General features: G+C 41.8%; 1 protein-coding gene and 1 long non-coding RNA gene across 8 annotated transcripts; one reads left to right on the top strand and one right to left on the bottom strand.

Annotated features, from left to right (window-relative positions):
* Positions 1-53: 53 nt before the first annotated feature.
* LOC122414140 (uncharacterized) lies at positions 54-26,782 on the bottom strand. Of its 7 annotated transcripts, none has more exons than XM_043425052.1 (16): positions 26,715-26,782; positions 12,479-12,779; positions 8,955-9,101; positions 8,332-8,671; positions 7,064-7,117; positions 6,141-6,275; positions 5,895-6,035; positions 4,142-4,270; positions 2,500-2,684; positions 2,230-2,338; positions 1,894-2,121; positions 1,470-1,690; positions 1,149-1,344; positions 854-1,037; positions 623-725; positions 54-512 (listed from the first exon to the last, which is right to left on the bottom strand). In XM_043425052.1, the coding sequence occupies exons 1-16, from the start codon at positions 26,765-26,767 to the stop codon at positions 405-407; spliced, it is 2,634 nt and encodes an 877-aa protein (XP_043280987.1). In that variant the 5' UTR covers positions 26,768-26,782; the 3' UTR covers positions 54-404. The 7 variants fall into 7 exon arrangements, with proteins under 7 accessions (XP_043280987.1, XP_043280990.1, XP_043280989.1 ...); XM_043425055.1 differs by lacking the exon at positions 26,715-26,782 and adding an exon at positions 18,347-18,493 and having other exon boundaries at positions 12,479-12,882; XM_043425054.1 differs by lacking the exon at positions 26,715-26,782 and adding an exon at positions 18,347-18,491.
* LOC122414147 (uncharacterized) lies at positions 25,161-26,031 on the top strand. Its single transcript, XR_006261708.1, has 3 exons — positions 25,161-25,484; positions 25,645-25,739; positions 25,845-26,031. It is a non-coding gene; the product is annotated as an uncharacterized lncRNA (long non-coding RNA).
* Positions 26,783-27,888: the final 1,106 nt, after the last annotated feature.

Below are 27,888 nucleotides of genomic sequence, written 5' to 3'. Positions count from 1 at the left end.
TAGTGCTGATGAACGTGTTTGGGACCGAACGGAGGTCAGTAATATTGTTGAGATAGGATAAGAAAACTTTATTACTGTGTAAAATCACAAGTAATCCGATGTCGTAACTTCGTTCTCGATCGACTTTCTCCACCGGTTTTCTTTTTACCTCGTTCACGTAAAGTTATTGCACATTTCGATGGAAACGATGACGAACTTAAAATTTAATGTGTCACTCATGACGATGATACCAAGAGCCTCGAAAGGTCCGATTACTTTTGGAATTACGCTTTGAAAAAACATTGGTAAAATTTTCAATAAAAATCCTCACTTTCACTCGATCCCTTCATATATAATATGTATATATAAATATTTTCATGTTTTTCCTGAAATTTGTTGAAAAACAAACGTCCTTAACAGTCCGTTCAGGTTGGAGACTGAGCCATTTCCAGTGTATGTGACGTGTTGTAACCAATGTTTTGATATCTGACGGGATAAGCTAACAAACTTCCTCTGTCCCAAGTGTATAGCTCCTGCAAACAATGGGGAACGAGTATTTGAATGAGAAAATTCAGATCGACCTTGATATTCAGACGAAATTTTATTCTCTCTTAAAAAAATCAATGGTTCATTCAAAATTTACCTTCGTTTTGTGGCTGTACCGTACCATCGTTGTTTTACGATAAGGATTCGCAAATGACAAATTAACGTCGAGACTCGTGCTCTTGTATAAATCCAAAGCGAGGCTGTGGTAATGGGGAAAAAAATCGGGAATTAAAGAATGAAAAAGAAGTAGAGAAACATTGTCGTTGCATGGAAAATAAAATGGTGATAAAAGTTTTTTTTTTACCTTGTAATTGAGTGCTACACGTACCGTATTTTCATTTCAGTGTCGGTGACATTGTGAACGGCGTACAATACACCGCAGGCGATGAACATTTCTCCAAATTTGTGATTGTCAATGCTTATGTTCCAGGCCTGTTGAGCTTTCATGGAAACTGCGTCGATTTTCATCACAACCGTGTAATTCGATGCTAATCCGTAAATAACCCAGAGACCTGAAAGAATATTTATTGAAATTGGAATGTTGTGACGAAGGGCCACTAAATTCAGTGGCCAATAAAATAAGCGGACGATGCGAATGGTGAAAACGTGAAAAAAGTTCTCACCGTTTTCATCGACATCGAAATCTACGTAGCTGTAATTGTGATCGATTGAATAAAGATAATTTTTGGTGTTGACTGCCAAACCGGGCAAAGCAAGTTCGGCCTCGGCTCGACCAGACTGCAGATCAAAGCGTATAACGCTGTTGTTATTTTCAGGATTGTAGAAAAAAGATCCGTTGTAAACGACGTGTGCGTTGCCCTGGAAAAGAGAAAATCCCAACGCTCTATTTCTTTGCCTCTTCTTCTTCCAAATTTTTCAACGGACGCCTGCAAATATGCGGAAATCCATAGAAAGAAAAAAAAACGAAAGTTCGTTGTATTGACCTTGAATGGTTTTTGCAATTGTATTCTGCGAGGAGAACCAGTTTTGAATTCGTTACGATTTTTGTACTCGAAAATGTACGAAGTGTTGTCTTGTCGCGTGACCCAAAGTTTCTCATTCGGCACTTCGGAGGGGCGCGGTGAAGAATCGTACATCCAACAACCGTGAGGATCTTCCATGGACCCTTTGAATACTGGTTTGCCAACAGCTTCCAACACCCCCTCTGCGAAATGAACGAAACAAATGATAATTTCCTTTTTCCAGATCCATTTATAAATCCACTTTTCATAAAACAACAATTCGAGCAACAATTTTATCGATGAGGAACGCTGATTCTTCGGTTTCTACTGCATCGATCAATCATTTGATCATCAATCGATTGAATGATGCTTTTCAAATATCTAGAAGATAAAAAATAAAACAGACCTGCGAGACGAGGCGGTAAGCCAGTGTAAGTGACGTTTGGGAAATAAAGAGGTTTGACATCGAATCGTCCACCGTAGTCGGAGAATCCGCACTTTATATGAGGACAGTCATCGCAATTTTGTTGTCGTGGACAAAGTTCCTCGTAATCGACTTTGGGTGGAGCCCGCGCACCGTAAGTGACTTCGTACTGAGATCCGTAATTGGCAGCATTTATTTTTCTTTTGCTATCTGAAAGGATAAAGCAACGGTGGAAAGAAAAGTGGAGCGTCGGTAAAAACGTAAATTAAAATAAGTTTGAGAATTGGGCCCCCTTTGACGGATCGCTGCGAGTTCTACCTTCGACGTACAGAGTTCCCTTGGCCATGTCGATAACGTTCTTGGCATTGCAGTGGTACATTCCAAAATCCGAGGGACTCATTCTCGTTATGTTGAGACGCATTTTCAACTGAAACAGCAAAAAAGCGTTTGGTTTTTCATTCGATCGAGAAAGATTTGATTGGCATGCTGGTGATTTTGGTTTGTGTTGTTTTTATTATTTCTTCGAGTACGACGAATGTGAGGGGAGACGAGGATTGCTTTGAATTGCATTGGAAAATTGTGGTTCACCTTGTAAATGTCCCTCTTGTCGAATATATCCATACGATATTCCGAGGAGGATTGGATGAGTCGACCGTCGCCGCGTTCCCACCACGTCACGGGTTCGGGAAATGCTTCGACCTCGCACTCGAGTACGGCGCTTCCATGATTTTGTGCTCGTATTTTTTGCTGACGAATTCGTATGAAAGGAGCGACTGCAACGATTTTATTCTTTTATTTTTATTTTCCCATTTTTTTTTTCCTTTTTTCTTTATTGCCTCGACCCGCACATTTTTACTCCCCCGGATTCGTTGCGACTTGTTACTTTTTTTGCCTCTATCTTTTCCCACGTCAATCACTGTTTTTCATGGCTTGTGTCAAGATTTTCATTAATTCCTCGAGTACCCCGCAGAGTTTTAATCGAATAAACTTGATTGCGAAAACGCTACGATCAATCGGTCAAATTTCAATGTGACAGAAGTCCACTCAATTCCTCAAATAAGCACTTGGGGGGGAAAAAAAAAAACAATTCGAAAATGAAATGAGATGAAAGAACTGAAGAAATTAATCATTTGAAGAAAAATTTGATGAACGTACAAGCGAGAGATCTGAAATCGAATGATACAAATAGGAAAAGCGATTAATGAAGCGTGCGAGGATGAAAAACGCAGGGAATCTTTTCAGAAAAATTCCTCGTGCGACTTTTGCCACGCCTCGCGCAGCCACACTCACACGTGCGCCAACATTTATGAATTCACGATGATTTATCACAGAAATACTCGAGTTCGTATATCGGCTGATGCGCCGGGTCTCTTATGCTCGCAGATTTTCAGACACTCGAATAAGTACTTGGCAAATAATATTACGGGGTAGATAAAGCTCGAGAGAACGGAAGGAGAATGAGAGCGAGTGGGATTGGGCTGAAACGCCGGCTCGTATACGATAATATCACTCGCCGTTGAGACTCGTGTGTATCTCTGAATATTGTTTGTGCATCCACATGAAACATGCACAATTTCAGGCTGAGCCAGGGATGCTGCTTTTCCCGAAGATATACAAGGTGTCGCGATAGTTTACCGCGAATCAGCACCGAAGCCCATTTCCCTGAATACTCGACTGAATTCCCACAAAGTTCGCTCCAATTAGTTTTCCAGGGTTTCACTGAACGATTACGAAAGCCCCGAAAATTCATGGCGTCCGAAACGCAGCGATTTTCTCATCGTCGCGTTAACAATTCTCATGCATATTTGAGGGGCGAGAGATCAAAGCTTTTTTCATTGGCTTTTTTACTCTCGAGAATTTCCAGTAAAATTGATCAATTTCCGGCAATCAGAAGGAAAAAAGAGGAGGGAACGATAATTTGTCGGAGTTTTTTACCGCTCCAGAGAAATGTCGACTCTTCGTCTCCCCCTCCCGAGGTTTTGGAAAATGATTTTTTTGTCGGACTCAGTTTTGCTGATACTTTCGATAAAGATATTCGAAGGGGCTGCTTGCTTTTTTGTTCACTGAGGAGAAAAATTTCTCGTCGTAATAAAGTAATTCGTAGAACGAAAGCACGAAGCTCGTAAACTCTTCAAGCATAAAGCGGAAAATAGGGTTTTTTTATAGTTTTTTTCGAGAGCTTTTTCATCGGTTTATTTTGGTTTTCAACGCGTTAAACTCGAATACTCACAGTGTACTTCGAGGTTGGTCTTGTAACTGGCTCGTGGAGTGACTCCGTTGTCAGCGATACAGATATATTCGCCCATGTGTTCTCGATTAACCGCCGTGATGTTGAGCGTGTGGCCAATTACGGAGGACGCTGGTACAACAAGATTAGCAATTAAATACACAGAACATATTTCTCTACGAATGCAGAATTTATAACAGCCTGTTGCAAAGTGAATTATTAAATCAATGTTTGCCGCCATAATACTCAAAGAAAAAACTCCCTTTCAGCCCTCTCTCATTCTCTATTTATCCACAGGTCCGTCGTACGCTTTTTCTTTTTCATATTTAACGATATAAAATTTTCATTCACGAGACGTTTCGCGCGTTTAGTGCGCTATTTAACGAATTTTCTTTCGCCCCCTTTCAATTTGTCACAAAACTTTAACATTTCTTTCCTCATTTTATTTTTTTATATCGTTAAAAAATGTCGCTAATCTCGCCAATAAATGACGAACATTTTGGTGGAATTTTGGTCTCAAAAGCATTTTTAATGCGAGTTTCAAGGGGTTTTTTTCGTACGTTAATTTCTAAAATGAATTCACCGATTGTTTACTCAATTGTTCCGATTGGTGGCTCTCCCCTCGTAAATGGTTCGAGATTCAGTATTGTCCGTCGAGCCTACGTCGTCTGTAAACCTTTTGCACAATTAGTGCTATTTCACGACGTCGACTGTGCGGAGAATCGGAGCATTCGTTTGCTTGTTAGCCCGAAGCCCCGTTAATGGGCATGTGACACGAACTTCAGTCATGTCGACCGACAAATTTACACTGATTAAGTCTCGTTCACCGCAAGAGGAATTCGTCAGATGATACACTGACACGGGGCATCCCCATTTGTAACGTCGGAGTTGACGGAATTACTGAATAATAGGAGGTCTAACGAAATTTCATGTTCTACTCCAATGTTTCCTGAATTTAACAAACCCGAATCGAACTATGTGATGCTCAATCCCGTACGGAGCACCGACAAAAAAGCTCCATTCAAATTTCATTATACGAAATTTGATTCGAGCGAAAGAATAGCCGGTGAAAATGAAATCCATTTGATCGAGCGACTCTCGCTAATTGTACGTACAAATATATTTCGTACGAAACAATTTCATGCGAATGTAGTCACTCTCGACGAAAAATTTAGCTGTTGAATTCATTATCCCCCCCGGTATGACTGCTCAAAAATGGTTCGTCGGGTTACTCGGTTATTCAATTTATCACGATAATCCTCCTTCGATCTTTCGGTGATACGATACTAGACGAAAAAATATTGTTTTTCGTACTGGAAAATGTTCGTCAAAATTAGTTCTATTCCATCGTTTTCTCTCCACTATTTTCCAACTCGATCTCTTCCCTTTTTTCTGGTTTTTCGTTCAGTCAATTAAAAAATTTTCCCAATCAAATCTTTTTTCGTCCATGGCTTTTCGTTGAAGCTTACAATTCGACTGTTATTTCTTCATCTTCGTTTCGTTTTCGCTCGTTTTGTTTTTCACTTATTTCGTTCGTTTAATTCATGAAATTGTTTCATTCGATTTTACTCTCTTCTATTGTTTTGCAGTGGCAACTTTAGTTCTAGCGATCAGAGCTGATTACTCAAAAAAATGGGTTCGAAGCGTCGCGTTGAAGGTAAAAATCATTAATGCGATACGACGGGCAAACTGATAGTTACGAGAATCTCATGATATGAAAATGAGGAAAAGAGAACTTCGTGTTATCGTGAAATACCGTGCCAAGCTCCCGCGGGCATCGCGAAACCAGTGATTTTCGACCACGATACCGTGGGCTGAGGATTTCCACTGACAACGCATCTCAAACGTACATTAGCACCTTCGGCGACCGAAACTAAACCGACCGAGTTGCCATCACCTGCAGAAAAGGCCAGATTATTGCTCGTTCTTCCGCAAATTTTCAGAGGAATTACCCATTAATTTCGTCGGATTTTCATCTTTTTGTTCGATGTCGGAAACACACCTAAGATCGACGGGGCGATGAGTAATTCGCTGGCTTTTGTTTCATTACTCTTCAACTTCCAGGCCACTATACCAGGCAATCCGGGCTTCCCGTCTCGACCTGGAATCCCTGGGCTTCCGGTACGTCCCATGGACCCTTTAACATCAAACGTTCCCGTTCAATTTATCCGGAAATATTCATCAAACTTCAAGTTCCCAGTACAGAGAAAAAGAACTTTTTTTAGATTGGTTATCAAACTCAATTCCACTTCTTGATCAAAGTTTCTGGTCTTTTTATTGGAACATCGATGACTCATCGACTGGATTTTCAGAGGTAAATATTTTTCGATTAACCCGAGATTCCAGACCGTTTCTGCTCTCAAATCTTGTCAAATATCATGCGAAATTGCAGGGAAAAAACTTGTCATGTTAACGAAAATGTAAATGAATGTGGGAGACCTAAAAGGACGTTGGAGAGGGTCCAAAAGAGTGGCTGCCTCGAAACAGTTTCTGTACAAAGTTCCAGGATAAGAGTTCCAATGGGACAGTCGAGAAGTCCATTATCCCAAAGAGCTCGAGTTTAATAAGCCAGAGAGTCTTGATTAGTTTCTGGCCTCTCCGAGCTCCCGACAAGGTCGTGCAAATTAGTCGTTCGCGGCTTCACACGCTAGGGAAATTTCTATAAAATTACAAGGGGCGAGTCGGGCTTGGAATTTGACGAGAATTTGCAAGTCTTTAGCTCCTTTAGCAACTCAATCGAAGTTCTGTTCTCGCGTCTCACGTACGTTTCTTCTAACACCGCTCTCTCGAGCATTTTTCCACAAACATCGAAAATCTTTGAGAATCAGCTTCGAGAATTCGAGATTCGGGAACGTCCGGTTCGATCTTCGGGATTTAACGTTGTCGTGGAAATGCATACGCACAGGACGAGGGATAAAAACTCACCCTGTGGCCCCGGCGGACCGCTAGGACCTGCGGACCCTTTTTGTCCTCGTTTTCCTGAAATAAAAACCACCGACGCATTATTTCGTGAATATTTTTTGAAAATTAAGAACGTCGATGAATGCGATAAAAAAATAATCAACGGTTAAGAAATTTAAAGGAAGGAACCAAGTTTCGAAATGTTGGGAAGCTTTACGCGAGAAATTCGAGGACGAATTTCGAAGCGAGCGATGGAGAAATCGTGTTTCATCACCCGGAACAAAATGCCACCGAAAAACGGTGTGAAAATAAACGCGAAGCCCGAAGGGCGTGTACGACACACATCGGGCATGTCTCTCACGGCAGCAATCGTTAAAATTACATATTTCGCGTCACCGAGATTCACAACTCCGCGTGAGTGGGTGGGGATTTAGCCCAAGGGAGATTTTCCATGTACTTGAATATTCGATGCCACTTGATGGCTTCGGTAATGTAGATATAACCCGCTTTTCACACGTTATGAAATTCAGATATTCTGCAAAATCTGGATGAACTCTACATACATGAAACTCAATGTAAATCCGTTATATGTTACATAATCTTATTTTCCAATGTACTTAAATCCCCTCAAGCTCGAGTAATACGGTGAAACGTAATCCACGTTTCATATGATCGACGTTAATTCGTTTTAAAATAATAAACATCGATCCCTTATTTCCTATCCAACCTTAAAGGATTTTTTATAAAACCGAATGATTTACGAGTTTTTATGAACTGAAGCTTGCGGCGGAGAAATTGAGTTTTCTTATTATCGATTTTGCACCTGGATTCGAAGAATTTCTATGGGACTCATGACTTTTTAGCGAGGAAATAACGTCTTTAATTTTCGAACGAACAGCATCGACGGAAGAATTTAATAAATTGTAACGCGGAATTTGCGTTAAGCGAATGAAATTGCGACGAAATATTCCAATCGAATGTCCTTTTCGTCGAATTTACGCCCGACTTCGAAGAATTTCGATGAAATCAAATAATTCGCGAATTTTGAACATTAAATTGTTACGATTTCATACGAAATTGGAATTATTCGACTAAATAAGTCGGAAGCTCCGAATCCTTAAAAATTCGCTGAATAACGAGGCGATATTCAGTGCGTGTTCGCTTATACAAATGACACGGCTAGACGGAAAAATGGAGCGGAAGAAAAATCGAGACGATAATGCGGATTTGAGGAGTTTCGAGGTCCAGCTTGGGTCGAGTGGACGGTCGAAGCAGCGACGAAACGAAGGTACCGTCGGTGCCGTTTCTTCCTGGTATTCCTGGGGTTCCGTCGACACCAGGTTTGCCGTCCAAGCCCGGAAGGCCGTCGAGTCCGCTGCGTCCGGGGACGCCGTCGAGTCCGGGTTCGCCGGGGATGCCATCTCTTCCGTCGAGTCCCGGTTTTCCAGAGTCTCCCTTGGGACCTCTCTCGCCTCGATAGCCCGGCAAACCGGGTGGACCTTCCGGCCCGACCGGTCCGGCGATTCCTGGCAATCCACGATCACCTCTCATGCCTTGGGGTCCCGGAACTCCGGGCAGTCCGGGGGGACACAACTCCGCTGACTTTCGGCACAAAGTGTCCATCGCGTCGACCTGCGAAAACGTCACTTTCGTCTCAAATAAACCGAAACTTTTCTTCACCGAGGTTCTCGCGTTCATGGACCGCGGAGCCAATTCGCGGGCTGCGATCGCTGTCAGGGCGCCTCTTACGGCGAATACGGAGCGACAAAAACACTGAAACTCTTACGCCCGTCGATCCGACCATTCGGAGCGAAAACAGACGATCCCAAATGACGTTTTATGTCAGAAAAATAACTCGTGCTCGGAAGAAATCGAAACGAAATGGCTGCTTTGAAAAAAAAAACGTTTAACTTACCGGAACACGCGTGTCAGCTGTCAACCAAACCCAGCTGGCAGCGTCCCCGTTGGGGACGGCGGGAGCCGAAGTATCGCCCGAAGACGCATCGTCTGGCGACGCCGCCAATTTCTTCGTATCTTTCAGCAACTCTTTCACGTCACCGATCTACGACAACAGAAACATTTCGATTGTACTTTTGTGTAAGAGTCTCTTTCTTGTGTTTTCGTTGGAAAAGTTTCAAATCAGTTGTGCGTGATCGCGGAGGGGAAACCGTTTCGAGGGAACTCTTGCGGAGTTATTGTTGTACGAACTTTCTAGATGGCTCTGTCAATCGTTGCGCGAGCTCGATTAGTTCTGCTTCTGCGAGTGCCTAACGACGTTCTTTCGCGCTTTTTTAATGTACGGGAATTTTGAGGTTCTTCGAAATATTCGGTTCAAGATTGACTGTAATTTCGTAGTTGAAAAGTCGTTGGAAAATAAATGAGTGGCGAACTCGGTGTGGAGGAGCGTTCTAAAATTTCAATTTTCTAAGAGAAACCTTTTTGAGTTAATAAATCAAAATTCCGGGTTGGAATTTCATCGAGGAAATCCCAGCGGGCATAACGGGCGATGAAAGTGAGGTGAAAAAGAGGGTCGCCTCACTTTGGGAGAAAAAAAGCTTGATCGAATAATTTAGGAGAGTGAGACAAAAGAAGTGGAGAGAGAGAAAGAGTATTTCCCCTTTCTTTTTTCTCTGTTCTCATTACGATTGCACGGGAATTTGGGCGATTTGGGATATTCGCGGTAATCCTCTGTGTTCGTGATAAATCTTGTGTAAGGAAGGAAGGTCACGACGAAACTCGCTGCGAACTCGGTGGAAGCTTGCCTTTTGTCCATTCGACCGTAAGCTCCTATCACGACCCTCCCATTCACGGATACGAGTTTAAATCTGATTTACGGCGTTTCGGCACGCACACACATTCACGCGATAGTGCAAGAGCCCCGGCAACCGGAGAAACAAAGACGGAAAAATCGAGAGAAAGAATGAGAGGTTAGGGAGCGAGAGAGACGCACATCCGATTAGGAGACCGCGACCGGTGGCGCGGTATGCGTGAAAAAACGGAAGTAAAAAAGCCCTTTTCTCTTTGAGAGTTCGTGCGAGGGTCAAGGAATAAACAAAAACCAATACACTTTGTACGAGCCTTTAGTAAGGAGCGAAATAAATTTTAAAAAAACGAGTACACAAAAAAATAAAAGGAACGCGACACTCGATACTTTCTTCTCTTCCCCCCCCCCCCCCCGGCCCTGCACCACTCGCGTTCCCTCGCTCGCTATCTCTCGGATTTTCCCTCCTTTTTCTCAAGCATCGCCCTCTTATATCGTGAAGAAACTACACTGCACATATTACTTCACTGAATCCTCGTCTCTTCTCGTGATCTTTAGCCCCTATCGACGACAAGAGAGTATAAACCCGAGCACTCGAGGACACACGCCATGGGCAGAGAGACCTCTCTCGTACTTGCCCTCTTCATTTCCGGACGTCAGCAATGTGACGAGCACTTGGCGATATAATCTCTCTCTACGAGCTTATATACCTATGAGCCCCACTGCTATAATATCTGTATATAAATGTGTACAAATACTCTCACAACGATGGTTATTGCCGGCAATATGTTGCAGTAAAAATGCATATGATACGAACACTTTCAGAGGATATTCACACCTCGTTTTCTCGTGGACGCGACGCGAAGAATAAAATGGTCGATCGATTGAACCGAAAATATCGAACGAAACGACTATCGCCGGGACGATAGTTACTTTTAAAGGAAAAATGCTTTCAGGCACGAAATCATGGCGCTTTGAATCGACGAAACACGATTTTTAGAAAAAATTACGGGATAATTGACAGTTTCCGGAGGCTCACATTTTGAGGTTAACGAATAGACGATCGAGAAATTTCGTGGGAATCTTGTATATTTTTGCGTACTTTTGCTTCGCGTTTGGTTGCGGAAAGTAAACTATAATAAGAGAAGATTCGAACGCATTTCTGATGCGTTTGAACACGGTGAATCACTTTAGAAACACGATGAAACAGCGGAGGAAGATTGAACAAACCAGCCACTATGACGGAGAATTTGTTGGATCTGTAAACTTTTTTTCGGAACTTTTGACCGCGACAAAAAGCGGGGGAAAAAGAGGAGCGAATGGAGAAAACGAGATCGCGTTGTAAACAAGCAAAAGTAGGAAAGTTAGAAAAAGGGTATTTACGAAAAAAATAGGAGTCTAATTAACTAAAAGCGGAAAAAGGAACGAAAAAAGTACGAATAGCGCTGCGGCGGAAATGGCGGAACGGGAACAAAGAGCCGGAAGTCTTTCGCCGTAAAGGCGGCAAATATTCGAGTGTTGCGGACTTCGCCAACTTTGCCACCTTTTTCGTCGCAAACTCTTTGCATTTTGTCTCACCAAGTACGAAATTTTTGAAAAGAACCTGTTGAAAGATTGCCCTTTGAGAGGTTATGTCCCATGGACTCTTTTGTCTCGCGGCTGTGAATTCACCAATTTTACACATTCATTTATCAGCAATAAATATTTTGTAGAAAAAAAAATCAAGAAAAATATTGCAAAATCATGCATTTCGCATTTTTCTTTCCGACTGACTTCCTCGTCGCTTCAGTTCTCGTAAATAATATCATCGCCGCGTCAACATACGTTGTATTCGATTCTGCCGCGAAGAGGGCGCTCTCTCGTGGTAACGAAACGCGATAATCGTCCGGGCCAAGTTTTGATGGTGTAATTAAGCTCGGGAGCGGAATATTTCAACGGTGAATGGAATGTGAAAAAAAAATATAATAAGCTCGCCCCGAACATCCGTGCTTCGGCTAGTGGTGCTCCGCCTAATAAAAAGCTTGAGAAGAGTGAAAACTTCTGAAACTGGTACGGCAGCCCTCGAACCAAAACTTCCTTTCGCAACTTTGTGTTTTGCAATGAAAGTTCTTCGGGACTCTGAGTACTTGTATGCCGCATAAATACGTATCTACAGACATATATATTCCGATCGAAGGACACATTTAATATTCTCGAGCAACGGTGTGTTGCGGTCGACTTTGCGATGATCAGTTCCGTTTACGAATATGAAAACCCGTTGTTCTTCGAACGAAAAAGTGTCAATTTTCATGAGAATTGAACATTTCAGTGAATTTAGTAAAGTAAAAATTGCCAAATTAATTGGCTATGAATGTTGACGATTTGTAAGGCCGACTGAGAAACTGTTATCGCTAAATAAGCATCGTTATCGAATTATGGCTCATTATTGCAACATTATTAAAATTGATGTGAAATGCTAATTAATAATGTGAAATAATAATTAAACCGAATGCCACGGGAGCTCGAGCGAATTCGGCAAAACAGAATTTCAGTGTATCGGAATTCAACAAAATGGAGGCCATTAAAAGTTGAAGGGACAATGTTTACAAATAAAAATTAAAAAAAAATAAAAATAAAAAAAAACTGTGAGGAAGAGAGAAATGTAACGAAAGAGTAATGTTGAATATGCGTATAATTACCCTGAACATGTCCGGGACCGAGTTGTCCTCAGCAGCGGGAACCGCACTGCTACGCTTTCGACGTGTCATCGTAACGTCGAAACTGTTTGAATCGTTGCGCATCTCCGCTTCGAAAGCTCGAATATGAAACTCCAATTTTGTCACGTACGCGTACAGATATACGAAGGTAACGAACTGTGCTACGAACTGCGACAACACGAGATAGATCAAGAGTTTTGTTTGCAGCGGAGTGCCAGGGGTGGTGGACTTGGCCGAGGGGCTCGTTGTGCCGCTCATAACCGCGCTGTTTTCGTTCTCGAGCCTGTCATGTACGAACGTATATCACCCAATCTGCATACGTTCTCCTTTTTTATTTTATTTCTCTCGTTTTTCTTTCTCGACTGCACATGCGATTTATTTTTTCTCTAAAATCAAAGTTCCGTTACACTCGGGTTAGCGAACGTCTGTAGAGGTTAGGTTCGATGTCAATTCGATTATTTCTCTCCGTATTTTCGGTCATTGTTAACGGCGCGATAATTAGCTGTTGGCAACGATCGTCGAGTTATTGAAATATTTTATTAACGGTTATGTGGCCATGGGGTTCTCGAACTAGGATTTTTTATTCCGAGATTTTACTTCGCCGCTCGATTTTTCATGGCCTTTTCGCAGCTCCGACGGAGAAACTTTATTTTTGCCTTTTACCTCGTTCGCGCAGCGCCGCGCGAAAAAAAACGCGAGTCCTTGGAAAAACGAGGATTTCGAAATTTCAATAAAAATTCAACGAAATTTATCGCTAACGAAGGAAAACTGCGCCGTAGGAAATTTTAATAAAAGCTCCCCCGAGCGTTAATTTAGATTTCAAGTTACAAGCGGAATTCTAACCCAAACTTCGTCATTTTTTGCCCTTAAAATATTTCAATGGAAAAGTGTCGTCGTCGTTACGAAAACCGTTTGAATATTTATCCACAGTGGAAAATTCCCCTCAAAGGGTTTGACGGTTGCCTCGTGGATTCGGAATTTCACGCTTCGTACGTTGAGAAGTGAAAAAAGAGGTTATGTTCACACTTGCCACCGCAGTTCGAGACGTGCCGAAACGGTGAATCGACCGTAAAACTTCCTTCGCAATTAGCCTCGTGCCCTTATTTGTCTCGGAGAATCACACAAATCCGACATATTCAACAAAATATTTCAGTGACTTTTGGGACACTGCGTGTATTTGGAATGATAATATGATTCGTTTGACCGAGTCCGCTTACAGTCGCTGGGTACGATCTCAACGCTGGTATTTCATCAACTCAACAAAGTTATTAATATTGTTGTTATTGTTATTATTTTGTTTGAAACATCGTAACCATGATTGTGTATATGGTTTCAGTGAAATAAAGTGCGGAATGTTACCTCTCGATTTGTGTACTGGCCAATGAAAACGAGTCAATTTTATATATTTGTCAAAAGAACGAAAACATAAATAAAAGTCTCATCGTGTTTGCGATTTATTCGGTATTGAAAGCTCGTTCCGTTTCCACACGGGAGAGAAAATTGATGATGAATCTCATCAAGTTTCGCGAGATAATCGTCGTTGATGTTTTTCAATTAGAATTATTAAATCGCGTACTCGCATACAAACCAACGTTGGAAAAATCAATAAAATCTGAGTTTTAAGATTCCACGCGTTCCGTCAATAGACAACGAGTGAGAATTCAATTCGGCGGGAAAAAAGTTCGTCAGTGTTCTCGTTTTCTCAATCGATTCCGGTTCGAGTGACACGCAGAGCTCGATACGCGAAATATATCCGTCAATAAAATGGTGGAAAAATTCTTAAATTTCCTATGCATATTTTCATTTAATTCGATAAAAAAAAAAACACTAAAAGAAAAGAAATTGTGAAATTGACGGTCGGATAATTGCACAACAGGTTAAACGGTCGCGTGCAAACGTCCGAAGCGCTAAGAAACCGAGAAAATCGAAGCTTCAAATAAGATGAAAAAACCTCGAGTGCGATATTCATACCTTGAACATTCCTTTCGCCCTCCCCAGTCCATTACTTTTTTCTCTTTGTTCCAACAATTTACTCTTGTCTCGGCTCTATTTCATTTACAGCGCCCCCCCCCTCGTCAAAGAGAAAAAGCTCAACGAGATATGCGCTCCTGCCCTCTTGCGAGCATCTTACAAAGGAGAATCGTCAAACTGTCAACCGTAAGATTACTGTGCGACGAACGAGACCGTACTATTTTCACTCGGTCGTAAGTGAGCCAACTGCAATTTCGTCGTAAATTAATGACATGGTCTTTCCTATGTGCGCGTCCACTTCAATCTTTACTTTTATTCTATTTTATTTAAATATTATTTCGTCGATATTTCAAGAGGAATAAAATACCAGAGCCGTTTCGACGTTTTATGGATTCGTAGAGCACAACTTCATCTCAAAGAAACATTGAAAGGCAAGTTGCATGACATACGAACTGAGAAATAAAACGTCAATGTTCCTTCGTAGCAAAAAGTTTCAGTATTTTTCCATCCCCGATATCGACGGCTCCCGAACAAAGCCCACGAGCTCGACGTTTTTGAGGTTAATTGTGACAAGCATACGCGTTCACGAATCTTCGGCGAACGGTTCTCGCCGGCCCAAAGTCGAATTTATTTACCTTTTGTCAATAAAAAGCTGAATCGTAACTCTGTTTAGCGGAAGTATGAATTTCGAATGAAAAATAGTGAAGTAAAGAAATGATCGGTACATGGGAAATCCATTAGTTTTTTTTTTTACAAGAATCAAGATCTCTCGGCCCCTCTAGTTTTCTCTCTCGGTTTCATTTATCGGAGCACGTTTCACGGCATCAATCGTCAAATGGATTGACGTTGATGTCTCGAGCCCTCTCGAGAAGAGAGCGCTTCGCCGCGTTGAATCGGCAAAAAACTTTTAAATCCATTGTTGAATAAAGTATACGTGACGGCTGATCCAAACGGAATAGCGAGAGAGAGAGAGAGTTGTGCCATATAGTTTCAGGCTTCGCGTGCAGCTTTGGAAAAACTTTTTAATTCTCTGATTGACGATCCTTTGATATAAACGCTGGATAAACTATGCTTCGACTTCGTTTAATTCCGAGGAAACGGATTTAATTATAGATGCAAGCGGACGAGAATAACACGACGGAACGGGCTGCAAGTAGAAACGTCAATATTTCCGTTTCGTGAGGTTTCCGCGACAGATTTTCCATCGATAATTACAGCGATCACACCCCGCGTTGAATTTCGTAATATTTCCAATAATTTTGTCGCTTCTGTACTATTCCTCGAGTTTCATAAACCGTAACCGCTTTTCCGAATGTATAAAGCAGAGCCCCGAGAGACGATAATATCCGTCGCTGGTAATCGCATATCCAATCGAATAACCGAAACGAATACGAATCTGGAAGATAATTACAGCACTTCGTGGACACAAGGGTACGCGGCGGGGGGTGCAGACACACTCGAGAATCATCGCTAAGCGATCGTGTAATAAGGTTTTAGTCCCGTGAAACATTTGCCCGATTCGTTTAATTCCGACCGAACTATTATTAGTTTAGGTAATTAATGAATACCCTCTTCAAAATTGCTCCAAGGTATGTGCGCTTCTTGCTCTCGAGCAGGAGCAAAAAAGGCGGATTAAAATTTCAGTCCGTTCGCGTCTATTAATTATTATCGACTTGGATAAAAGGAAAAAGTCTTGCCGAAAGTTCCCTTGGCTGGCTGGCGCGTCATCGAAAATTCTGACGTTCCCGAAGAGTTAATCCCGTTTTTTAACGTTTCCGGATAATGATTAATGCTCGGGGGTAATGAAAAAGACGGTGAAAAGGATTTTTGAATATCGACGCCGGGGCAGAAATGTTGGACAAGCAAACGACTGGATAAATCATCGGAAAACTGTCAAAATTTTTATTTTTTAAAAATAGTTATAAAAATGTTTAATTGGAAATAAAAATACGGTTGGAGTGCTTTCGAATAATTTCGTGATCGATCGAGCCCGGTGTAAGATTATAAGTTTAAAAAATTGAGGCTCGAAAACTCTGCTCACGAATTTCACCGAAACTCTCCCACGAGCTTTCGATACATCGTTATTAAGCCAATTACAAAAAGGTATTTATTTCACGTGTGTGTTCCCGGAAAGAGGATCGAAAAGAGAAACGAGAGGAATTACAGTGCGAGAAGCCGCAGTTAACCTCCCAAGTTTCAGGAGCACTAAAGGAAGAATTCAAACCGTAGAAGCGTGGAAACAAACTGAAAGTACGTTTAACTCTTATAACTCGATCTCGTACTTATATGTATTTGAAGAAATAATGAAAACGTGAAGAAACGCTCGCGAACCGCATAATAATAATAATTCCCGGAAGTTGAAAATTTTGATAGACGTTACTCGAATAAGGGGTCTGTGGCCGTTTCACCGCGCTTTGAATAATAATAACGAAACGAGAGCTAAAAACGTATCAAAGTTGGGGAATTAAATGTGGCGAGCCGTCCAAATTCATAACGAGCTTTTATACTTTGTACGTCGAGTGTGCCAAACAAGTTATCAAAATATCAGCGAGCTCTGAATTATTTTCCTCAAATCTATGACACAATAATTTCATTAGAATTTCGCAATTTCGGGTATTCGCTCGTTGATAAAAGCACTTAAGAAATCATTTTAATGCTCGTACTTTATTCGTCAAATGAGATTATAAATTATACAACAATCTCCTTATGAGAGAAGTTGACGCATTTTCGAGGGGAGAATAAAAAAAATCTACCTCGCATACTCGATTCCCGCCGCATGCCCCCGTCTTCGTACGAGAGAAATAAAAAAAACATTCGGATGAAATGCGAGATGAGAAATTTCTCCGCCGGGTGACAATAAAAATTTCCTCGTGAGCCGCGTTTTTGAGTGCGTCGCATATACTAGACGTAAGTGGTCGCTAGTTAACCCCCAGTGTACCAGGATCGATGGATTAAGAGGTTTACGTCATCACTTTAAACGCCCGAAAGTATATGAGAAAAAAAAAAGAAAAAAGAAAAAGAAAAAACTGAGCCTGCGACATTTTTCTTCATTTACATACACGAGCACGTACGAATTATTCCTTACGACAAATCGACTTGGTAATCGTCAGGGAAATGTAGGCAAAGAAAAAAAACCGCCTCGTTTTGATCGAGTCATTAAGTAGAAAAGGGCGCAATAGGTTTGGCTTTCGAATGAATTTATGTCGACGCGAGGCGCTCCGTGTCGGAAACATCTTCGAGTGAACAAGTTCGAGGAAAACGCTCGTCGTTAGCTTTAATTCGCCAAGTGATTCAACGATTCGGAGAAAAATAATGCATAAAACTGTCAATCGAAGCACTTCAGTTTTCAACAAAGTCCTTGGAAGCTCTCACAACTTTTTAATTACGCTTTAGAATTAACTCGGAAGGGTTATTTGAATAAAATTAATGTTGCTCCCAAGTGCTCGACGTCAACCGCGCGTGATTTTGGCGGCAAAAAGTGACGCGGCCATAGAAGACGTTGTCGAGCGAGCACTCAAAGTTCGCACCATTTTTATTACGAACAAAAGTGTCATCGCCGCGAAATTTAGTTTTCAATAACAATGTTGATTATTTAGGGGGAAGAAAGAACTGAAAGAACTAACGAGCGTTTTCTTCTAGCGGTAGCATCGACGAGCTCTTGCATCCAAGAATAATTTAACAAAATTACGTTCGCGGTTAACGTGAAAGTGGAGGAAGAACACGAAAGGATGGAAAGAGCCGAGTAATGGAAGGTGTAAAAAAGTCACCAGCAAATTCCCTCGATTTCACGCACGTTAATTCTTGCGAAAAATTCTCCGGACCGGCTATTTTAGCAAGTTTGAGCTTTACTATTTTTTATACGAACACGTAGACACTTACATGCCTGCAACTAAAAAACACGGGATAAACACGCGTTACACCACTGTACGAGGAGGTACGACGGAAAAGAGCCCGAGCCCTTTGTTATTGAAAGAAGTTCGCCCCGCTGCCACACGAGCAAGTGCACCGCACGGCGTCCGCGAGCGGACTGATAGTCACGAAACAACGCTTGCTCTAAGTCGCCGCGTCGCCACATCCGTACACCTATATCACAAATGTATGCACTTACAGTGAAGACTACGGACTTTCGAAGGGGATTTTTACCAGCGGAATATCATTTTTAGGTTATAAAAGGATCCGTGTACAAAAACTTCGTTATTATTCGTCGAAATATTGTCTATTATAAAATCAGCACTGAATTTCGCAATTTACAAGTATTTCGACCTCGAAGTCAGTCTCGCAGAACAAGGACGCTGAAAATCCAGTTGAAAAAGTGCCTCATTGGACTACTATACTTACGGTAATTAGGTACTCGACACAATTAAACTCAATTGCTTGCGAACCTTCCCGCCGGGGTGGTTTTTTTCGAGGTTTTCACAATTGTTAAAGATTTCTATTACGTCAGATTGTAGTTGTGCTTTCACAGTTCGATTTATAGTTCGTTTACACGGTCGCGCGGATTCGGGAACATTGAACTTCGTCTTCAGACGATCAAAAGGGAAAAGAGGTTAAAATAAAGAATATTTTATTGGCGAGTGATAAAACACAAATTCCCATTATTTCCAACGATTTAAAGTAATCTTCGGAACAATTTCCTTTTCGGGGTTCCCTGTTTCTCCAATTTTCGGGCTTAATTTTCCGGTTAGGTTTAACAGGATCAGACTTTAATTGGATCGATGCAATAACGTGCGACACGCCATCCGTTTCGTGAAACAGCTCGAGCCCCTCGTGCGTGGGCTTGATTCCGTGAAAGCTCGACCGAGGGCAGGAGCGGCGGCAGGAGCTATTCAATCGTGTAAAGTTAAGCCTGCAACAATCTCGTAGCAGACGGTTAAAGCGACAATTTTGGCTCGCGCCACAAATGGCGGTGTATAATTGCATGAAAAATTGTAACAGAAAGACTTTCGAGAAACTCTGAAACTTTCGTCGTGTGCTTTCATGCAAAGTGTTGTTTCCAGCGTGTTATGAATGGTCCGAACGTCTGTGTCATCCGTTTGAAAACGTTTGGATGTGATCGAGAGTTGCCAGTTTCGTTTCTATATGGATGAAAAAAACATCGCGTGAAATCTAATTTGTGTTGACATCGTTCTTGTCGTTGCAGCAATTTCTGCGTCCATAAATCGTTGGAAAACGTTTTAATGCGATCAAGACTTTCCAGCGTCGTATCGTACGCAAAAAAAAACATCGCGAACGACCTCTAATTCGCGTTGATATTGTCATTGCCATTTCAGGAATGGCCGCACGACGGTTACAGTGGCGCTGCGGAAGAGACGCCCATTTCTTGCGAGAGAAATGGGATGCAATAATACTTAAAGAGAAATAATCGGACAGGTTGGCCGGCGCGCTCGTTGATGCAACAACATCGAGTAAACATCGTGTGCACTATAGATAAGAGTTAAATGAGAACCTTGGGAAACATAAAGTGAGAAAACGCTGTGTTTATCCATGTCACTTCTGTTATAACGAATTTGAACACTGCCTAAAATTTGAGGAAAATTGTCGAATCAAAATATTTCGCAGCCCGAAAAAGCACAGCTCACAAATAACCTAAAATTGACGTCGTATTAGATTCTCGCAAGTTTTTCAACTCGTTTGAAACTCGTGAGATAGTGTTCCTAAAGATTTATTACGTGCATGACTAATTTGGAAAATTCTGTTAAATTCGGTACAACTTCGGGATCTCCGAAATCCTCGAGCTCCGTACAGGTTAGCTCAAATTACTTGCGATAGAGGTTTATTACGAATATTTTCGAAATTTAAGAACCGAGGAAAGTTTCGTCTCCATATATATCGAATGAACTCACCAACTCGAACCGTTGAAAGGCACTTACGTGTGCGATGTTCATCCTTCCTTACCCTCTATTTCACTCGGTCTATTTCCGCTACCGCAATATATTCTCCAGAGCAAACTGAATCTAAGGCACATAACCAGCGATCGTATGCCCCAAGGGCCAAAATATCTCGTGTATTCCTACCGCACTTTTAACGCGAACTCTTCGACTCGTTCGAGACAAAGCATTTTTTTATGGAACGACCATTTTTTTTCTCGACGATATTTTTTTACGCACCATCAGAGTCTCGTAAAAACTTCCAAGTATCGTTAACAGCTGGCGCTTCCGTACGTATATGGACGTTCGTACCCTAAATCGAGAACCTTCCACCACTTTTGCCATTTTTTAGTTCGATTCATCATTTTTGTGAACGATTTTATTTTTCCCCAAGCACCATCTTCAATATTTTCTGACCTTCGGTGTGCGAAGGTACTAGAAATGTCGTGCAAACAATGCAGAAATTGGAAAACCGTTAAAAAAAACGTTCTTATAGGTTGGAACGACGGCGGTAGTGATTGGTCCGTTAAAAAGTGCTTGCAAATGGAGGATACTCGAATTCCATAAAGTGAAAATATGGAAAGTAGCTTATCAAAAATGTTGGCAGACGTGAAAAAAGATATTCAAAGGATGAACATGCAAATTCTACGGGCTTGAAATGAAAAGAGGTTATCTATATATGCGGGGCTGGGCAAAGGAAGCGAAGTAAAAATTCCGTGAAGATTGGAAGAGTGGTGCGAAAGCCCGAGATGACGGGAATCCTTACAAAGATCCTCAAAATTAGAGCTTTCCCGCGAGCATCCAAAAGAATTCAAAAGACGTTGATTAAGGCGAAAGAAGTGGTGGGATTAAAGTATTCAAGACATTGCGGCTTTAAATTGGAAAAGGAGATGCGACGTTACGGAAGTTGTAACAATGAGAAACGCGACCAGTCATTTATTCGTCCGTAGAGCGTTTGTGAGCTGTTAAAACGAGCCACTTTTTCTGCCCTCATATTTCTGTGTTATTTCAACCAACCGCTCTTCCCGGCACTCGATATCGTTTGAATAAAAATGAAAATACCTTCCGTTGAATTTATTCGAGGAGTTTATAAAAAAAATGTATTTCCCGCAGAAAAAAATATTCAATTTCGTCCCAAAAATACCTGATAATCGACGCGTTGACATTTCCAGCACAAAATCTCGATACCTGAAAAAATAACGAAACTCGTGGACACAAATAAATTCTTGGGAATATTCAAACGAGTGTTTTTGTCTTCGACGCCATTGGCACTTTATTTATTCATGGTACAATATTCTTTTTAAATCCTCCTCACTTTATATTTTCATTCGAACTTCGATTATAGGAGAATTCAACACTGTTTTTTGCTCGGTAAGTGCAATTTTCATTAAGCTCATAATGACGTGTGAAACTAACGAAAATCGCAGGCACACGAGCCGTATAAAATGATGTTCATTCGGAAAACACAGCAACATATTTGCTGCGAAGAATCTACAGAATTTACTCATTGTCAGTCTGTATATGAATGTACATGTTTAGAGCGAGAGAATACAGTGGCGATCCTACCGTACAAAAGCTGCCGGATATACTCACTGGTACAACAGCTTGCGAACACCTTGGTATAATGTACAAAGGATGTGTTTCGTGTTCAACACATACATCTATCTTATACATAGTGAAGCATCGAGACGTGCATTCAGGCTACACGTATGCAGAACTAAACTGATCCACGAATGTATGGGGCGTTTCAGTAGAGTCTACCAGGGTGTATAAATTTTAATTCTTCATAGGAAATAATTTCGAGTCGAATCTCGAGCGAGGCGGATACGAATCAGTAAAAATCAGTGACCGAGCTGACTCCACGTCTCCCGTGGAACTAGCCGAAAGCGTAAGAATAAGGAAGAGCAGAAAAAGTAGTTCCGAACAATGGTGTGGAGGGGAGAGAAAATGGAGGAAACTTTTAGAGTAATTCGTTGGAGTTCTCCCTGAAATATTACGAGTTAACTGTTTACTTTAATTTTCTTTGATTGGATCGTACAATAAAGGAAAGATGGAGAGTTTCATTTCGAATCGAAGGTTTGTATTCGCTGGTGCAAAAGTGTTGGTGGAATTGAATTCACGGTGCGGTGGCGAATTCGTTGGGCTCAGAGTTTCAAAGACTTTTTGACAGTTTGGTTTGTTCAATGATTTACGTAATTTTTTCAAGAATTTCTTTAGTACTTGAAGAAAAGTGGAAAATTAATCACTCTTGTTTATTTTTATATTTAACGAGACTGCTAATCGGTGGCTAGTAAATTTGTTGCGAAAAGCCTCGTAGGCGTACATGCAAAAAGGTACAATGGCCCGTGTCTACGCTCGCACGGAGGAAGCTTTGGCTTGTCGCGTCGTGGCACATGAATGGGACCTTTTTTACCGACTCATCCCTTTTCAGTTCGAGAGCAACGTTTTTTTTTACACGGTGTGATACACGTCAGAATCGAGGTCGGAGGAAGACGAAATTTTTGCGACTATTTGCAAACTCGCGGAAACGAGAAATGAAGCTTTCAAAATAAAAAGGCTTCGAGATAAAGGAAAATACCTCGCGTCAGTATCTTGTCTTAACTAATCGATGGAATATCAAATTGCGTTCACTCCTCCAAATTCCCCTTATTCCTCACAATGTTTCGATTCAATATCCTCCTTTTAACTCTTTACATCGCTCCAATTATTTTCGTATTTCCGATGCAAAATGGAATTCAATTATGGAAATTCGTCCGACCAGAGGGAAAGCGTTTCGTATTAACCCAAAACTATTACGAACGAAGATGACAAATTATACGCATTAGGTATGAACCAACGGAGCTGTTGAATCGAGTGATTTGATGCTGATTTATATATAAATCCTCGTTTCACGCGGGAACATACAGAGTGTCCTAACCTCAAAACCTGTTTCCGAAAGCTCTCGCGAGTCTCAAACGACTAATCCGGAATAATAGAAAGTATCCGATTGCACCATGTTTTTGTTTCTTTCGAATTTCATTGCGCACACACGTTTCACCGTTTACTGAAATTGCGACCAGTAAACCAACGAAAATCTAGAACCGAAACTCGATTAGCAACGGAAATAAACAGCGGTATGTTTTTTTCCGTTTCACGTGACATCGAAGTGAAAATGAATTGTCAAATATTTATATTTCATTGAATAAAATACCGGGATTCCATCAAGTCATCACATTTAAATTCATGACACCCTCTATATTTAAACGTCCAGGATTGGCACATAAATCGTACAGGTGTACGTGTGCACACGCATGAACATAATACATACGGATAAATAGCATGTAAAGGGGTGTATTGGGAGCGAGGGAGAGCAGCAGGGGTTGAGGAGCCTGGATTGGGGAGTGTTGACCGATCCGTAATTTTCATTAAATTCGATTTCCTCGTGCACAATTGAAATTTAGCGATAGTGATTTCATACACGTTGAGAGGTGATACTGACTGCTCCCGACTGGATATGGAATCGAATTGCGACTGAGCCGAGACTCGAGTGACTGAAAGAGCAGGAGAGAGAAAGACTGGGGGCGAGGAGGAGGAGGGGGGGGGGCACTGGGCAGAGGAATGAGTGGAACCGAAACGCGGAGGGATACACGATTATAGTCCGAATAACGATTTCGTTACATCTTCCTTGGCAAGTGACAAGTATTCTGTAACCTTCAAATGCACGAATTAGACATTAGAGTGAAAACCAATATCGGAATATCCACGACCGTACGTTTATTATTCGTCTGGTCAACGATTCGCGAACGTCGAGGAAATTCTTCTAAACGTTCGAAACTCGCGAGCTCTTATATGTATACGAAAAATCCAAACGATAAACAATAAAATTGCAAGTATTTTCGTACAATTCAGTTGTTTTTTTTTCTCTTTTACACAAATCCAACTCCGCACGTAGTTTTAAGAGTATGGATCACTCGGCTAACCTCACTTTGAATTTTCGAAATCGAAATTCTTTGACACAGTTCGCCGCAGGACGATGTCAAAAATCGGCTGACAGAGCCTTTTTTAATCGGTCGAGCTGTGTGTCCCAGAATTTCGATTTCGAAATTTGCAACTGATTCCCACTCACGGTTGCGATATACCGACCGATCCATCCCCTTAAAACATGAAAAATAAATCGCTCAACAATGTTTTGTTTACACCTTGATTGACGTAGAACTCCTCATATATTCCTGCATACACGTGACGGAAGTTTGCACCGTACACCCGTAAATATATACAAACACACGCAAGCCGATGATGGAATAAACAATACATGAATATTGTATATGCATGTATGTACAGCACAGTTCATTTCATCTCTATTCAAGGAGCTACAAGGATATTCGCGAACAAACGTTTAAGCCGTCTCCTACTCTCTCGGGCTTATGTACCCGACATCACAAAAGCTACTTTCCCTCAAGAGATATTCACAATAATGATATACCGCCATTGTGTGTCTCCCCCCGTAACGTGCATAACCTACAAACGAGCTTTTTTCTGTTTAGTCCTTTGATCGATACTCGCCGTGCAAATAGTTACGAATTTTTCAATTTTTTCAAATAATTCAATTAATTTGCGTGTACTTCCCTCCATTTTTCATCCCGATGATAATATCGTGGTGACGGGAAAACGTCGAGTGTCGTGAATCTCCGGATTATTTCGAGTTTTTTCGCCGTCAATGCAATCGCGAAGCCGCGGCGTATCTCCGAACTAAAATAAACGCATCGTTGATCGAAATTAAACTCGCATTTATATATTCATTCGTATATTGTACTTTATTAAATCGTTTATACATAAAATAACACAAATTCGCATGATAAACTGTGGTTGTGTGGAAAACAGAAAACGAGATAGCGATGTCCGAAGGCTGGCCGCACGAAGAACGTAACGCCGCGCTGTCGCTGACTAAGTTAAATTGACTGTGTCAAATTGAATTTCCAACTATGGCAAACACGCAAGTGCATCAAATGGAAACCGAATCGTAAAGCGGAAAGCTTGACGCTTAAATTATAATAATCGGATAAAAGACTGAAAATCATGGAGGAGTTCGGGAAGCTTTGAAAGTTCGATGTCGTAACACCAGGAGGAGCGCCAGGTACAGAAATACGGGAATTTACGAAACTGCGGAAACGGTGAGTCTTTCGGGAGTGTAGAAATGCAATAAAAGCGAAGAATTTTTATGAAAAATAAATAAAAATCAAGCGGAGAAGTAAAAATCGAGTCGGAAACATTTACCGACTCACAACTGCGGTAACCTTACGTGACTTTTTTTTTTTTTCTTTTCAAGTGTAGAAACGACGATACCTCGCGCTGTATCGACGCAGAGCCTCTTTTTTCAAGTCACGTATTTCTGGCCTACACTTATTCGTAACGTAAATTTCACCGAGGTATAAGTGAATTGGATTACGTGCAGAATCTACGCATCGGGGCTTAATACTTAATATGCACCTAGTACCAAAGTCCCAAACAGAATATATATCTATATTTTGTAGGTATACAAACGAATGAGCGACGACGATGGCAACTCGTTAGGGAATCGATGGCAGACAATAGTTCACAGTCTCGGAAGCGAAAGCCACGAGAGTTGATGACGTCTTACGACATATCTCGCTCGTAATGCATCAAAGAGATGCGTCGCTGATTGAAATGTGAGAAATATCGACGGATTCGAAAAGCAACGACACAATTAATATTCCGTATTGAAAATCGTCGAAAAATCGAGTTTCATATGTCAACGTCGAGAAAAAAAATGTTTTCATTTCACCTGCAATTTCGTACTTTTTCTGACGTTTTTTCGAACGATGCTATTCGACGAAAAAGTGAAATAGGGCCAAAAAAAATGTGAAGGAATTCGGATTTAATGAACTCGCGCTTTTTCCACATTTTTGGTTGCACATTTCTGGGGAGGAATATTACGACGGACAGATACGACTCTCGGCGGGGATTCACATGGTTATCGGTCATCTCTGCGAGCCCTCATCCTCATAGCATTACTCGACGATTTCCATGCCCGGTGAGCATCTGCATCGTCGTACTTATAAGGGCTGTATTCATACGCGACAGTTTCCACTTATGTTCGATTCAAAGGCACGAAGGACAGTTTAATTGCACGATTAAACTCGAAAACGTTCGTACGAAATAAAAATTCGAGAAGATTCCCCTTGACGGGTACGACGAATCGCGAAATACGATGCTTGCATAATTTTCGTGTGTTCGCGAACGCTCATTTTCAACTGTCGATGTGGGGAACTCCTTCGTTTGTTCCGCCATTGTTTTGGACAAACGCTCGCAATTTTCGTGTATTTTTTCTACGAACCTTGTTAAGATAGAGACGAGGTAAATAGGTGCAGCTGTCCGCTTACCAGCACGAGGATATCTTTTGATGAAACGAGTGAGCAAATGAGCTTAACAGCATTTCTCACGTCCCCCAGTTTTCTGCGCGTCCTAAAATGGCTGACAAACGTTTTGTTTAAAGTTCCTCTCCGCGACGAAGCTCGAGTAGACGGATCAACAAATGACTATTACGATGATAGATACGCGATAAATAGGCGGAGATAGTGTAGGATTTATAAAAAGTAAGTACACGAAGCGGTGAGTGGATTTCACCAGTGGATACACACATAACGGGCGAGAGAGATCGGGAAACGTGACGATATTCGCTCCATCATGCTCGACAAACTCGACGAGCGTCTCTCTCCGCTGGCGTCTTCATATGTATGATGTTTGTCGTCAACCGTTTTCATGTTCTCCTCTTTTTCAAAAGAGGAAAAAAGAAAGAAAGGAGGGAAGAAAGAGGAGAAGAAGTAGGGGGTTGGAGAAGGGAGGCAGCGAATAAAGCGCGGATAGAAGTGGCGCGCTAGGGAAGGGGGGGGGGGGAGAGCCCGCTTCCCGCGGCCTCCCTTGTCGTCAGTACGAACTTGTACGTGCAGGGAGGAGGGGGCGCGCCGTGTCGCTGCTCGTCGTCGCTTTACCGTCGTAGCAGCCTCAGCTATGGTAACTAACGTGATAGGATTCACATAGCTTCCGGTTTCGTCACCCGAAGTGTGTAAGAAAAAGAGAAAAACAAGGAGCGCGAGGTGCGAAAAAGGGAAAGGAAGATGGTGAAAAAGGAAGGTGATAAAGAGCGGGAGAAAAACATCGGGGAAGAGACTGCTGCGCTGCGAGAGAGGACGAAAATGGGAGGATCGAGGGAGAAAGGGAATGTGTATTCAACGCTATTCAAGTAGAGACTCCAATGATGTATATTTATGCACATAGAGATACATGTATACGTCGGCGGAAGACGCTCTATATCTAAAAAGTTGCTCTCTCATGTGCCGACTCACTTACGCCCTCTAAGCCTTCTCTCCTCTTCGCGCGTCCACATAGCGTCTCGCTCCTCTTTCCCGCGCTTTTATGTAGCCAAACTCTCGTCTCGCTCTCGCTATGTACTCCGGCAAATCTCCCCTGTCACATTCAGCCCTCGTACTTCATACCTTATCAAAGCACCTCGCACTATACTCCGAGACTTATTTTTCTTCTCGCGCGACGCGATAT

This window comes from Venturia canescens, chromosome 7 (assembly GCF_019457755.1).
Source record: "Venturia canescens isolate UGA chromosome 7, ASM1945775v1, whole genome shotgun sequence".
NCBI classification, from domain to species: Eukaryota; Metazoa; Arthropoda; class Insecta; order Hymenoptera; family Ichneumonidae; genus Venturia; species Venturia canescens.
This window is presented reverse-complemented; position numbering and strand designations above follow the sequence as displayed.

Coding starts and splice junctions, on each gene's coding strand:
- LOC122414140 (XM_043425051.1), bottom strand. CDS start 15,194: ATGTACCGATCATTTCTTTACTTCACTATTTTTCATTCGAAATTCATA. Junction 6,036..6,140: donor CATCGCCCCGTCGATCTTAG/GTGTGTTTCCGA, acceptor CCTTTTCTGCAG/GTGATGGCAACTCGGTCGGT. Junction 2,339..2,499: donor ACAAGAGGGACATTTACAAG/GTGAACCACAAT, acceptor TTGCTGTTTCAG/TTGAAAATGCGTCTCAACAT.